The 13,245-nt window shown below is 40.2% G+C and overlaps 1 protein-coding gene across 14 annotated transcripts in view; it reads right to left on the bottom strand.

Moving 5' to 3' along the window:
• The window catches only part of AFDN (afadin, adherens junction formation factor), an 88,526-nt gene that overhangs the window by 47,907 nt on the left and 27,374 nt on the right, over window positions 1-13,245 (bottom strand). For 10 of the 14 annotated variants that reach the window (XM_083496364.1, XM_083496366.1, XM_083496360.1 and 7 more), the window contains exons 7-8: window positions 10,865-10,976; window positions 9,777-9,944 (exon numbers count right to left, since the gene is read on the bottom strand). In XM_083496364.1, the coding sequence (XP_083352490.1) occupies window positions 9,777-9,944; window positions 10,865-10,976 (280 nt within the window). Of the gene's footprint in view, window positions 1-4,284; window positions 4,330-9,776; window positions 9,945-10,864; window positions 10,977-13,245 lie in introns of all 14 variants that reach the window. The other 4 variants (XM_083496357.1, XM_083496370.1, XM_083496363.1 and 1 more) reach the window with 1 other exon arrangement.

The raw sequence follows: 13,245 nt of genomic DNA, 5'->3' as shown, positions 1-13,245 counted from the left end.
AGAGGGTTCGCAACACAACATCGAAGACGTCAGAAAAACAATCGGAAGCCACGGAAGCTGCGTTGGACATTTGGCTTCTGAAAAATGTTTGCAAACCGGAGCACTTATTTCTGGGTTTGCAGCTTTCAGGAGCTGATTTGTTCGGGAGCCAAGCCATTTGAGTACCAAGGAACCATTGTATACTGCATTGCAGGGTCTTACTGGGCTGATTGCTGCTTCAATGTGCTGGCTATTGTGATGTTATTTGTTGCTTTTAACTTAAATGTTTTAAATTATGTGCTTATATGTTGCAGTTGTATGTTGCTCAGTCTATATACACTTCCCACCTTGTGAGGAAATTTTTGTGAAAGGCAGAGTATAAATTTATTACAAAAAATAAACAAACAAACATTTACTCCTATAGAAAATAGTAGGACTTGCTCCAGAACAGACAGGCATAAGATTACAAAAGGGGTAGCTAACATTGTGTCCTCCACCTGACCACTGGTCATGCTGACTTGGGTTGATAAGAACTGTAGTCCAACAATATCTGGCAGGCACCATGTTGGTTACCCCAGATTATGCTGTAAAGAAAAACAAAGCCATTCCTATGATGTGTTGTTACACAACACTCTTTGGAAAAGAGCTTCTAAACAGCGAAGTGCTATATTTTGCCAAAGTAATGCTCCAATTTTAGAAATGCACTGCTGCATAAAATTAATTAGAAGCATAATGAATGATTACAACATAAGTCAAATTGCCCAACTGGGATTGACACAGTGCTACTCAAATACAAAAAAGGTTGCAATTAACTTTTTTTTTTTTAAATGTCTTTTTATAAGAAGTACATATATTTGTGCACACAACTCTTCAGGTAGGATGAGATTAGTACGTTAACAGCTTTCTGGACCTCCATTTTCCCCCTTAAAAAGGTAAATAACATAAGGGAAGAGTATGCTAATGAACTGAGAGGCCTTAAATTATTTACTTGTATTCAGGTACAAATAACATTCAACCAAAGCTTTGCATTTGTTTAAACTTAACAGCTAAACTACTCTTAGCTATTAGGAAAACTCTTCAGATATGTAAGTGACACAAAATATTAACATGGCTTTTTAATTATTAAAGTTGTTTGTACTAAATTAATCATGCTAAATTGGCTCTCCATCAATTTAAATCAGTGAAATTGTTTCAAGTGAAATTTCAGAGTGTCCTGCCCCCCCCCCGGCAAAACAACCACCACCTCATTTCACTGCAATATGGAGAAAATATATGGAATCATGGAATAGCAAGTCTGGAAGGGAGGGAGTGGGGTAAAAGAATCACAGATGGGGGAAAAAACAAAAAGAATGCATGGCACTGAGAAAGTGGATGGAGAAAAGTTTTTCTCCTCTCGTAATACTAGAACTCATGGATAGCTCAGTTGGTGCTGGTAATGCCAAGGTGGCAGGTTCGATCCCCGTATGGGACAGCTGCATGTTTCTGCATTGCAGGGGGTTGGACTAGATGATCCTCAGGGTCCCTTCCAACTTGACAATTCTATGAGTCTAACATCTAAACGAGCTGAATGTTGGAAGACTTAGGACAGATTAAAAAGCATTTCTTCATGCAGCGGATAGTCAAACTATGATACTTGTTCCTCCAGGAGGTAGTGATTGTCACCAACATGGATGGCTTTAAAAGAGGAATAGATAAATTCATGTAGCAGATCCACAGATGAATCTGCCACTCTAGCTAGTTTGTTGAGGTCCTTCCAAAGATCTGTGAACCCAGTAGAACCTCTATAGACCATGAGGTTCTACAGCACCACTAAAACCATGGAGAAAGGTAAAAGTTAACAATAACTGTCTTAATAGAGAAGACCTCAGTCTGCACTGTGCAGAAAAGCAAGCAGCAGCTGAATAAGCAGGGTGCAGTGGCAAAGAGAAGGAGCAGGTCCAGGGGACTCTTGCCAGTGGGCATTCTGATGGGATGTGGACCTTAAGCAATGTCCAACCATGCAGATACCTGACACCAGCCCTATAACTGATGGCAACACAGGCTGACCTGTTCACACAGCAGATGCACCTCTCCTCAGCAACCTGAACATACAAGCATACACCCCTTCCCCCAGCACAGCCAGTAAAGTGGAAACTAGAGAGGGACATGGGAGAGGCATACCTCCCATACACTAGGCACATCACCTCTGGCCATTCTACTTTTTTAAAAAAGGCTAGATGATGGCATTAGAAGTAGCTAAAAGCTCCCTCTTCTGCAGGCCTTGCATTTTCAATAAGCACTACAATCTACTTTATTAACGCAATGAAATTGAAGCAGAGCATTTCCTTTACCATGACCATGTGTTTGTCTGCACCCAATTATTATCTCCGGTAATCCTGCAGGTCTAGCCGTGGGAAGCCCATCCCTATGCTCAACAAGATGAGCGTTACAAGATCTAGAGTCACTTACCATCGTGGTTCCTCTTTGTCTCTCTCATTCTCTATCCAACAGCCTTCCCAGGAACATCCACTTGGTGCCATCCTTATGGTTTTTTGACACCAGGTGAAGACCTCTGTTCACCTAGGCCTTTATACACACTGGCCCTCTCAGTTTTTAAATCTGCATTTCTAACTTTGAGGTTCTGACAAGTTTCTTTTTCCTTATATTCAGGTTCCTTTTATTTTTCATTTAATTTTTCATTACTTATTTATTGTAAGCCTCCCTGAGGGCTTTATCTTATGGCTACAAATGTTGTTAATAAATAAAATTTGAAAAGTAGGCTGTGCTCCCAGACAGAGGCTAAGGAATAGCAGCAGCCCTGCTTCCTGGACAAAAGCTGAGCCAGAAATGAGCCTTCTCTTCAGAAGTAACAACTGTTATAGCCCTGACAACTGATCTGAAGAGGAATTATCTACCGCAAGCTCTTTACTAGCTCAACAATAACTGAGAACTATCAGTAGCTTTCTTATTTTTACTTATGAACAGATGACCTAAATAAGGGCCGGGGAAACTTGTGACATGCTGGTTGGAACCAATGTGAGCTGGGAGCCCAACGATATGGGGTTGGGGGGTGTAAATTGCCCACTCATGAATTAAAGCTTAATAGAACTGCCAATGCAATGACATCTTGGAAACTACAGACAACTCTTGACAATTCCACATTATAAAGATGTATATAAAATTATGTGACCTACTTAAGAGAACTCAAGAGCTTTAGGGCTTTTCCTGTACCACCAAAAAGGATTCATGCATTATTTTAAAAGTGGTTTAAAAAAGCAAGAATTGACAGAACAGGCATTAAGTATGCTTCATAATGGATTGAATACCTTAGTAGCAGCAAGAAAACAGTCTGCTGCTTTAACTGAGATTAAGCCTAAGAGTTTACATTTTCTGCTGGTACACAAATACATTCTCTCCCCGCCCGCCCCCCCGCCCACAGAACAAGTTTATGAAAACACTGCAGCTGGCAGCCAACTTACAGAAATGGGTGGTATTTCAGAAGAAGATGCAACACTACTATATTTCAAACACCATGTTTAACTAAGTATATTACCACTGTTTCTCTTTTGCAAAAAACAAAAACAGATTAGCTACCAACATAACTGGGAAACAAAGGATTCATAAACATTTTTCATTAACAGCTGTTACAAAAGAAATCATGTTCATTCTCTACAGACACACATACACTGCCGCTTGTTCAAACTAAAACTCTAGGTAGTCAAAGAAAAACAATGTCATCTTCTGATTTGTGAAAGAGGTTTCTAATTGCAATTAGAAATGTAAAGCATATTGTTCAAGTTATTGGCCACAAGCCAACTGCATGAATATGCAGTAGTGGGCTGCTACATGTGTATAACCTTGATCAGAGGATTTTTAACAATGCTCATCCATCTATTTGGGAGAAGGCAGCTTCCTGGAAGCTGAATCCAGCCCACGCTATCCAGTCTCAGATTATAAACTGTCAGTTATCTCAGTGGATGGTACATGTGCATGTAGAAATTGAACTTAGATGTGTGATCCCAAACCCTCACCACATGGCCCTACTAGATATAAGAGTACTCAAATTTTACAGAAGTACTAATATTGATATATGTGGCCCCCAGATGATATTGTTTAGAGCATACTAGGGATTTTTAAAAAGTTTAACTTTGAATTATTCCTTTCCTCCACACCTGAAGATATAGACTAGAAATAGGGTTAGATCTGAGCTTCTGTTCATTAAGGAAGAAAAATGCAAGATCCGTTTTCAAAACTGACAAAAGCCTTTTTTGCTAGCACAGATTTTAGTGACTAGTGAGAAAGAACAGTATTAAATAACAGCATTACCTTCATAAGTGTGATAGTTGAAGTAGGCAAAGTGATTCCTTCTCCCTGGGATTAGAAAACACATGCACAGGACCCAGGTGAAGGCAGCATCAGCAGAACAGATACCATGCAGAACATGCGGAGGAGGGCAGAGAAAAGAAAAGATAGGAAAGAGTGAAACTGTAAGCCAACAACACTTACTCAATTTAAAAGGATGAAGTGCTTTTAACGCTTTCAACTTTAAATACTGCACAGAATATAGAGACATTGGTGTTGTGGATGGATTAATACGATTGTTAAGTAGTTGGCAGCAAGCTGCTAGAAGAAAGCACAGAAAAATCACCAAGCAAAGTGGAAAGGCCATCATTAGCTGTACACAAACTAAAACCTTAATTCATATAAGACTTCCATTTTAATTTAGAAATATTGTGACTTCTATTCATTCACTGTCTATGGGTGGAGGTACTGGGGTACCATCATACCCATTACAAACGCACAGAATATGATGCCAAGGTACGTCCACTCACAACTCTGCTTTCAAATATTAAGTAAAGCTGGAATTAAATGGCAGAGTAGCAGTCCACCAATATGCTGTCATGTGAAATATTTTCCCTATATCCAGACAATCTGTGTGCAAATACAATCATGTGCACTATCACATATGCTGGAGGTTAAATTTTATATTGTTGCCAGTATATGAACTGGGCACCCCACATGATAACTGGTTGCTGTACAAAACCTCCACACGTATTATCCCCATATGAAAGATAGTGCAAATAAAGCAGCAGCCCTCAGTATCTTGCACATTCAAAACTACATATTCCTTCTGGTAAGAAGAGTTCTTGTTGGAAACACTGTGACTGCCTCAACCCTCCTCTCCCATACCTTAATTTCAGACAAATGAAAGTGAATAATAGTGAAAGAACCACAAGAAAAAATTTCCTCTTTTAGGAAGAAATCTATATGCATAGTAAGATTCACTGACAGGAGGCTGGAGCAAAACATGTTTCCAAAGGATAAAGAACTGCTCCCTATGGTTCCCAAGCGGAGGCAAACTATATGAAAATCAGAATACGCTTGACACATACTCTTAAAGGATTAGAACAGTGGTACTACTTTTGCTGTATTTACCATATTCTACTTGTGACCAGTGGCGTAGCATGGGGGGTGCAGGGGGGGCCAGCCGCACCAGGCGCAACATCTGGGGGGAGGGCGCTCGCAGCTCTCTGCCCCTACTAAAATCCACGGGTTAGGGGGCGCAAATTACTTGCCTTGCCCCGGGTGCTGACAACCCACGCTACGCCACTGCTTGTGACACAAAAGCCACATAACAAATAACTCCAAGTATAAAGATCACATTTCATATTATCATAAAATTCGAGCTACAATCCAGAACTCCAAACCATATGTGTTTACAATGACACAGGCTGGTTTCAATATTTTCCGATTACATCCTTCAGCATAACCTGAATCTAGTTCTACAACAGAACATTTGCATACATGGCTGATAGGGGGTGAGACTCCAAAAGTCTACTAGTCACAATTACTACACTGGAAAACCATTGACCCATCACTGCAGACATTTCTGTGTACTTTGATTTCCACACTGTAAACCCAGAATATATTTTCCACCTGCGGTTTATGTATAGTGGCATGCTTATTTATATGCCACCCTTAATAATAATATTTTCAGGTTGGCTTGCAAATAAATCACATGATAAAACAGCAAAAAAGCAGCAGGTAAAAGCAGCACAAAACAGTACAGATAAGACTGAGAATTGAAAAGGAAATAAAAAATTTTGCATAGTGCTGACAAATTATCAGAATAGGAACCAGGCAAGTCTCCCTAGGGAGAGCATTCCACATGCAGGGTGGCACCAGTGAATAGCACGCACGCACGCACTCACCCACCCACCTCCCCTCCCCTCCCGTGGGACATCAGAAGATGATCTCCAGAGTATAGGCCAGGCAGAGAAGGTAATCCTTTAAGTATCCAGGCCCCAAGATATTTAGGGGTTTAGAAACAGGCCCCAGGAAACAAACCAGGAGCCAGTTCAGTTGTTTACGTAGCACTGGCACAATGCATTTCCATTGTGTGACAACAATTAGCAACTAAGAAGCTACAGTTTCAGAACAAAACTTGGCATTTCATTTTTTAAAAAAGCTTTCTTTTTGTGCTTCCCTGCTACACCAAACTTTGTGTTATTTTAAAAGAACAGAAATCAAGCATACAGTAAAAACTGATATACTAAACAGTTTATGTGCTCTGTATTTGTCAGCATATTCAAGGAAAGTTATTAGAATAAAGTATTGATTTAGGAATATAGGGCTTGCTGATCAGAAGATCGGCGGTTCGAATCCCCACGCCGAGGTGAGCTCCCATTGTTCGGTCCCAGCTCCTGCCAACTTAGCAGTTCAAAAGCACACAGTGCAAGTAGATAAATAGGTACCACTCCAACAGAAAGGTAAACGTGTATCTGTGCGCTGCTCCGGTTCACCAGAAATGGCTTTGTCATGCTGGCCACATGACCTGGAAGCTGTCTCCGGACAAACCCCGGCTCCCTCGGCCAGTAAAGCGAGATGAGCGCCACAACCCCCGAGGTGTCCACGACTGGACTTAACGGTCAGGGGTCCCTTTACCTTTTTTAAGGTTTACCCAATGAGACTTATGCCTGAACAAGGACGTGAACCCAGGTCTAACAACAACACTATTCATGATGCAACACAGGCTCTCAGGCAACAATAAGCCGTAAGCTGTACACTAGTGCATCACAAGAGAACTACTGTGTTGTGTCACCAGGAATTAATTAAATTACAGGAATTAATTAAATTACATGAACCTAAACTACTCACCCACAGAAAAGTCTGTCAACACTATGCCTGCAGGATTCATTGTTTTGGCTTTACCTTCACCACAGCAAGTCATTCTGCTACATCTCTGCATTTGGTGCAACTGGATCAATCACTCCTGATGCACAGAACTATCTGCCTTTAGAAGTAGCTGCCCATTAACACTGTGAATGAATCACTGAATTCCCTCCTTCTTATAAAGCTTGTTCTAATCAGCAATTATTACTATTACAATTATTACTAAAATAAGGGGTGAGCTCCTCTGGGGACAAATAGTTATCTTACACATTGTAAAAGTAAACCTTTGCAAATGTAAGAGTGGATTTGTGCCCCCAATTTTAAATCTGAAAATCTTTAAATCAAATCGTATCAGCTTTGTAAGTCATATACTCTTCTGCACTCTGCACTTATCTGTTGCCAAGTCTATATTAGCAAGGTCATATAAGTTTATACCTTGATCATAAGGAACCCCATGCTTCTTGTGGCTTTTGGACTTGTGGGGGTGCAAAGGTGAGAATGCAAGGGTGGAGGAGCTGGCTTTGGCTGTTCATGTTCCTAAAAAACCTTGGGGAAACTTGCAGCAGTCCTTAATATGAAGCATTTGCCTATAAATGCTGTTAAAAGCTATTTTTTCCAAATACTGGTTAGGGAAGATTTGTTTTCACTGTGAGAACAGTGTGAGCAGCTGGTATAAAAAAAGATAGAGAAATAAGGACAGTAGCTTATAGAAAGGGCTGTAATATATAGGAAACACTGTGGCATCAGTGGTTGAGCACCTGCTTTGCATGCAGAGGGTCCCAGGTTCAATTCCTGGCATTTCCAGTTAGGACTGGGGGAAAATTCCTGATCCAAAACCTTGCAGAGCTGTTGCCAGTCAGTGGAGACATTTCTGAGCTATATTGACCATTGGACTGACTAAGTACAGTGGCATAGCTGTCAAGTGTCCCTTATTTGAAGGGACAGTCCCTTATTCCAGGGCCATGTCCCGCTGCTGTCCCTTATTGATGGATGTCCCTTAAATGTCCCTTAAATGATGTGCCTTAATTTCAAAGGAAGCAGCTCCTCTCCCTCCCTCCCTGCCGGCCAGGGAGGAGGGAGGCTCCAACTGTGTTGCTTGGCTGTCTTGCTTATCCAATAAGATGTCTAAGAACGACTGGGGGTGGTGGAGCTTGCATGCCTTGTGTGTGGCTAGTTAATGCAAGCTGAGGGGGTTTTTGAATGCTGGACGCCATTTTGTTGCACGTGCTGCTGCAAACTTTGCAGTGCAAAGCCAGGCCGGGGAGCCATCTTAAGTTGAGGCTGCATAGGCCTTGTGGTGCATGTGATTCAGATTCTATTCAGTTGAACCTCTGGTTACAAAGTTGGTTGGACAGTGTTCTCAAAGCTACCCAGCATGAGTTTGACCAGACTGCAGGAGGACAGGAAGACTGGAGTGCCTGGAACAAGTGAGGCTGCAGGTCCCTTATTTTGGCTGCTGGTCCCTTATTTTCAAGGCTGCTGGTCCCTTATTTTCAAATCTGTAAGTTGACAGCTATGTACAGTGGTACCTTGGTTTACAAACTTAATCCATTCTGGTAGTCCGTTCTTAAACCGAAACCGTTCTTAAACCGAGAGGCGCTTTCCCTAATGAGGCCTCCCACTGCTGGTGCCCTTCCACCGTTCGGATTCCATTCTTAGACTGAGGTAAAGTTCTCAAACCGGAACAATACTTTCGGTTTTGCAGAGTTAGTAAACCGAATCGTTTGTAAACAAGACTGTTCTTAAACCGAGGTACCACTGTATAAGACAGCTTCCTATGCTCCCTTTACTAAAAACAATAGTTTAGATACAAATATGGCCAAATTTACGTAAAAGGTGCACTCCACTCTGGGAAGGACTATTCTGTTTAACTTATTCATCTTATTTTCGCCCTGCCCTTTATCATCTGGTCTCAGGGCAAATACATCATAAAAACTCATAAAAATACAAATGCTATATAATAAAATACCACATTAATACAAGCAGAGCATCAATAACATATTAAGCAGGCAGTAAAAACATGAGAGTCAAAATCTCAACCCCTCCCAGAAATATTATACCTCACTCTAAAGTGTTGTGTAAGAAATGTGAAACAAAAGCCAAAAGATGTTGTTACGGAAGCAGAAGCCTGAGATCCAACACAGAAGCTACTTATTACAGCACCCTGTGAATCCTTGTGCAAACTTTTTTTCCATGGTGCATATCTATCTTCATATACATTTATCTTTAATGTGGTACCTATGTATACAATTTGAAACAAAACACTTCAAAAATGAAAATCTATGAAGTTTTATTCTAATGGAATATTGAAATATACGTCTGTTATTTTCTTTACTATTATGTGTTTTTTTGTTACCTCAGTGATTTCATGGATGACTATATCAAACAAAGCTTCTTCTTGCTTCAGAAACTATCTGATGAAGTTGCTTTATCCAACTTATCCTAAATTACTTTTGACTAAAGATCCAGAAAACTTAAAACTTCGTTGGAAACTGCAATCAAAATAACCCATCCTTACCAATTGTATTCTATAAAGCACAATAAATGGAGGATAGTGAACTCTAAAGTATTAGAGTCCATCAGGGTTGACCTGAAAGCAAGTGATTCAAAAAATGGATGAACATTATTGTAAAAGAAATTCTTACCGGGACTTAGTTCAACCAGATAAGGTAGCTTCTCTGGAGGAAGGGAAGAGCCATAACCAGACCCGTCAACTCTTTCCTTCCCCTTTAATGGCTTTCCATCAAATTGTTTCTTCAACTTCTTTGGAACATAATCAGGTGGTCGCCTTTTCAACTGAAAGACCAGTATCCCTAAACACAAAACCACAAACAAAACATCTGAGGTCCGTCCTGTCCTCAAGGTTTAAATAAATAAAATTCATATTAAATTGTACATTATTAACTATACTGATTTGACTGTGCTCTCCTAAACAGTAATTATCGAATTGAAAATTAGGATTAAATATGAAGATTAAAGAACTGTAATATTTTGTATTCAACATAATTTATTACTGTTCTCCAGAATCCAGTGCTCTAGAGTACATTAGATCATATTTTATATTCAAATGGATAGCCTTTTTCATTCTAAACAAACCACAATCAGTAAGCCAATAACAAGTCTTTGCAGGCCAGGGGCAGGATAGAGGATCACGGGGGGAGGGGGACCTACTTTCCTTTGCATCCTGCTGACTGAAGCCTCACCATTCACTGAGCAACACTACTGGATACAAAGCCTTGGGTACAAACAATGGATTGTTGGAGCAAAACAAACCATGAACTCCTGGTTCAAATGTAATGCTAAGCCAGAGATCATGGTTTGTTTCCTCCCAGGTGAGCAGAAAGGAGCAAAGTGGAAGCAATTAACTTCTGCAATGTAAGCCAAGTTTTATGACTTTCCATCAGCCATTGTTTGGTGCTTCATGAATATACCTGGAGGAGCCTTGGGCTCATGACTCCTTTCTCCCCTCATGCATGATGACTGCCTGTCAACAAACAATTGTTTCAAATCCTGATTGACAAGATCATACAAACAATAGCCTGATCATTCAGACACTGAGGCAAACCATAACAGGATCCGACAACAGGGACGCACCCATGTCCAAGGGGAGAAACAAAGTGCACAAGTTTTAGGTTTAAGGTTAACAACCCACTCCTCCTCCTGGCTTGCTCACAGTGCCTTGCCAGTATGTGACCATTGGGTTTTATTACATATTATGAACAACTAAAATTACCTTTGTCACTTGGCCATTCCCTGAATATCTGAAGTGGGCACTCATCATCATCAAGAATAGATTCTTTAGCACCTTTATCATCAGAATGTTGAGCACCAGGAGGAAGCATGACCTACAGAAAAGATTAAACTATGAGTTTTAACAGAGCAGTTACCCAAGGATAAACACTCAAAGGTCAAACCACCCTCTCCTTTCCTTTCTCCAAACGTAAGCAGTACATAATTCTGTTGGTACAAAGTACACCATGTGATATTATTTGGGAGGGCGGAATACAAATAAAAATTTATTATTATTATATTACCTGTGCCCACTGCTCAACCAAAAGGTAGTAAGAATGCATCCTTTCAAATTTTATTACTTTGATATTACAAAGTAGGCAGTGAAATTTTATGCCTGCATCACGGCTGGTAAGATAGTATCACAGTGGGCCTGTTCAGCCATAATGAGAAATCATGGTTTTTCTGTTGTGGGAACAAGACTGCAGAAACCTTGGGCTCCCATGATCCTTTGTACAACAGAAGATGGAAAGTTTTCATTTTTTAACCAATCACCATTCCCCATTGCATCTTAATTTGATCAACCGCAATCTGTTATAAATGTGACCAGTTAACAAACCAGGATTATGAAACCATAATCTGATGTTAACTAATCATAGTTTGCCAAATTCAGATGTAACGGGGAAGGGTCACTTATTCAAATGCAAAAGCTCTCAATGCCTTCCTCCCTATCACAAGAAAGAAGGACTAAATGCCCAGGCTTGCTGTGAGACAGTCACAGAACAGAAAACCATGGTTTCATGTTTACATTTAAACAAGACTAAACTCTGAAATACCTGCCAAGTTGTGTATCATGATCAAGAAGCTGTGGGGGAGACCATGGCTGACAATTTAGGAATGACACAAATAACTTTATATTATGACTTCTGATTCAATATGCCAGAAAAAGATGTACACAAATGCAATAATATGCTTCCACAAATCTAAGATTTGGCTAGATATACGGTATATGAATTCTACTACCAAATAATAAATCAAACCATAAATAAAAAGATTTTACTAACTAGCATGGAAAGGAAATCAGCATCCGAGTCAGCACCCAAGTGACCACAATACAGAAGACCCTAACACCGGTCACCTCACTTCAGGTTACTCAGGGTTACAGTGAAATTAGTTTTTACCTGTGCATCTTCTTTCTGCTACACGATAGGCACCCTGTCTTCCTTCCACCTTCACTTAGTAAAGGCAACAATTCAGAATGCTGCTAGACAGCAAACCTTCCTCTTTCCTGCCATAGTTGATATTGATATCAAGGAAAACCCTAGCTCCAGTGCCTACAGGCCTAAATTCAGGCTTCTTATAGGAATGAAACAGCCCTTGCAACTTTTAACAGAGAGAAGTGTACTACTACAATTCAGGGCATCTACTAGATGGGAAAACCAGAAACTTTAGAGAAAATGGCACTGACAGTGAAAAATAATCGGCTACATACACAAACCTTTAAAGAGATATCTGCCAATGATATTGTGAAAAAAGTTAATCCATTCTCAGGAATTTTTGTACTATGTTTTCAGAAATTATGTTCATAGTATGTAAGGTACCGTATTTTTCGCTCTATAACACGCACCTGACCATAACACGCACGTAGTTTTTAGAGGAGGAAAATCCGTAGGCACGCCACCCGTAGGCATTCCCTCCATAACACGCACAGACATTTCCCCTTACTTTTTAGGAGGAAAAAAGTGAGTGTTATGGTGCAAAAAATACGGTACTTCAAGGATTCAATCTTAGAATTGTCTGAGATTGTAACAAGAGTTCCTCTTGATGACCCATTTTAGCTTTTACCCCTACTGCAATGAGTTAGGTAACAACAACTTTAATCAACCGTCAAAATAAAGCCCCCAGAGATGTCTATCCATGCCAGTCAACAGGACTATACCACTTTTGCTCATGGTACTACAGCTGAATGTCAGCATTTGCTAGCAATAACAGCTGTCTGAGGCTGTGGTGGCATCTGATTGGAACTTGAGGCCTTTTAGTCAAAACCTTAGTTTGCTTTAAAAACAGATGGAAAATACTATTCAGCACTGTTAGCCTTCACTAATTTCTGCTACTTTCTTCAGGGCAAGACGCCAACCAAGTTAGCCAAGAACCCAGCAGATAAAATCACTGGACAGGATAATAAAGTTATATGACGCTAGAACTAAGATTACAGCCCAACCATACCAACCCTAAGATCTGAAGAGCCTAGAGGAACCAACTTATGTTGATACAGACAATAAATTATAAATAAGCTGAGTGGGGAATCTCCCAACCAGAACATCATCATTTTAAAAACCCAAGCAGCAGGATTTTTTCAAGAACTGTTTTCTTTAATCAATTTAC

Source organism: Podarcis liolepis (assembly GCF_965112155.1).
Source record: "Podarcis liolepis genome assembly, chromosome: 3".
Lineage (NCBI taxonomy): Eukaryota > Metazoa > Chordata > Lepidosauria > Squamata > Lacertidae > Podarcis > Podarcis liolepis.
The sequence above is the reverse complement of the archived record's forward strand: the minus strand, read 5'-3'. Positions and strand labels throughout refer to the sequence as shown.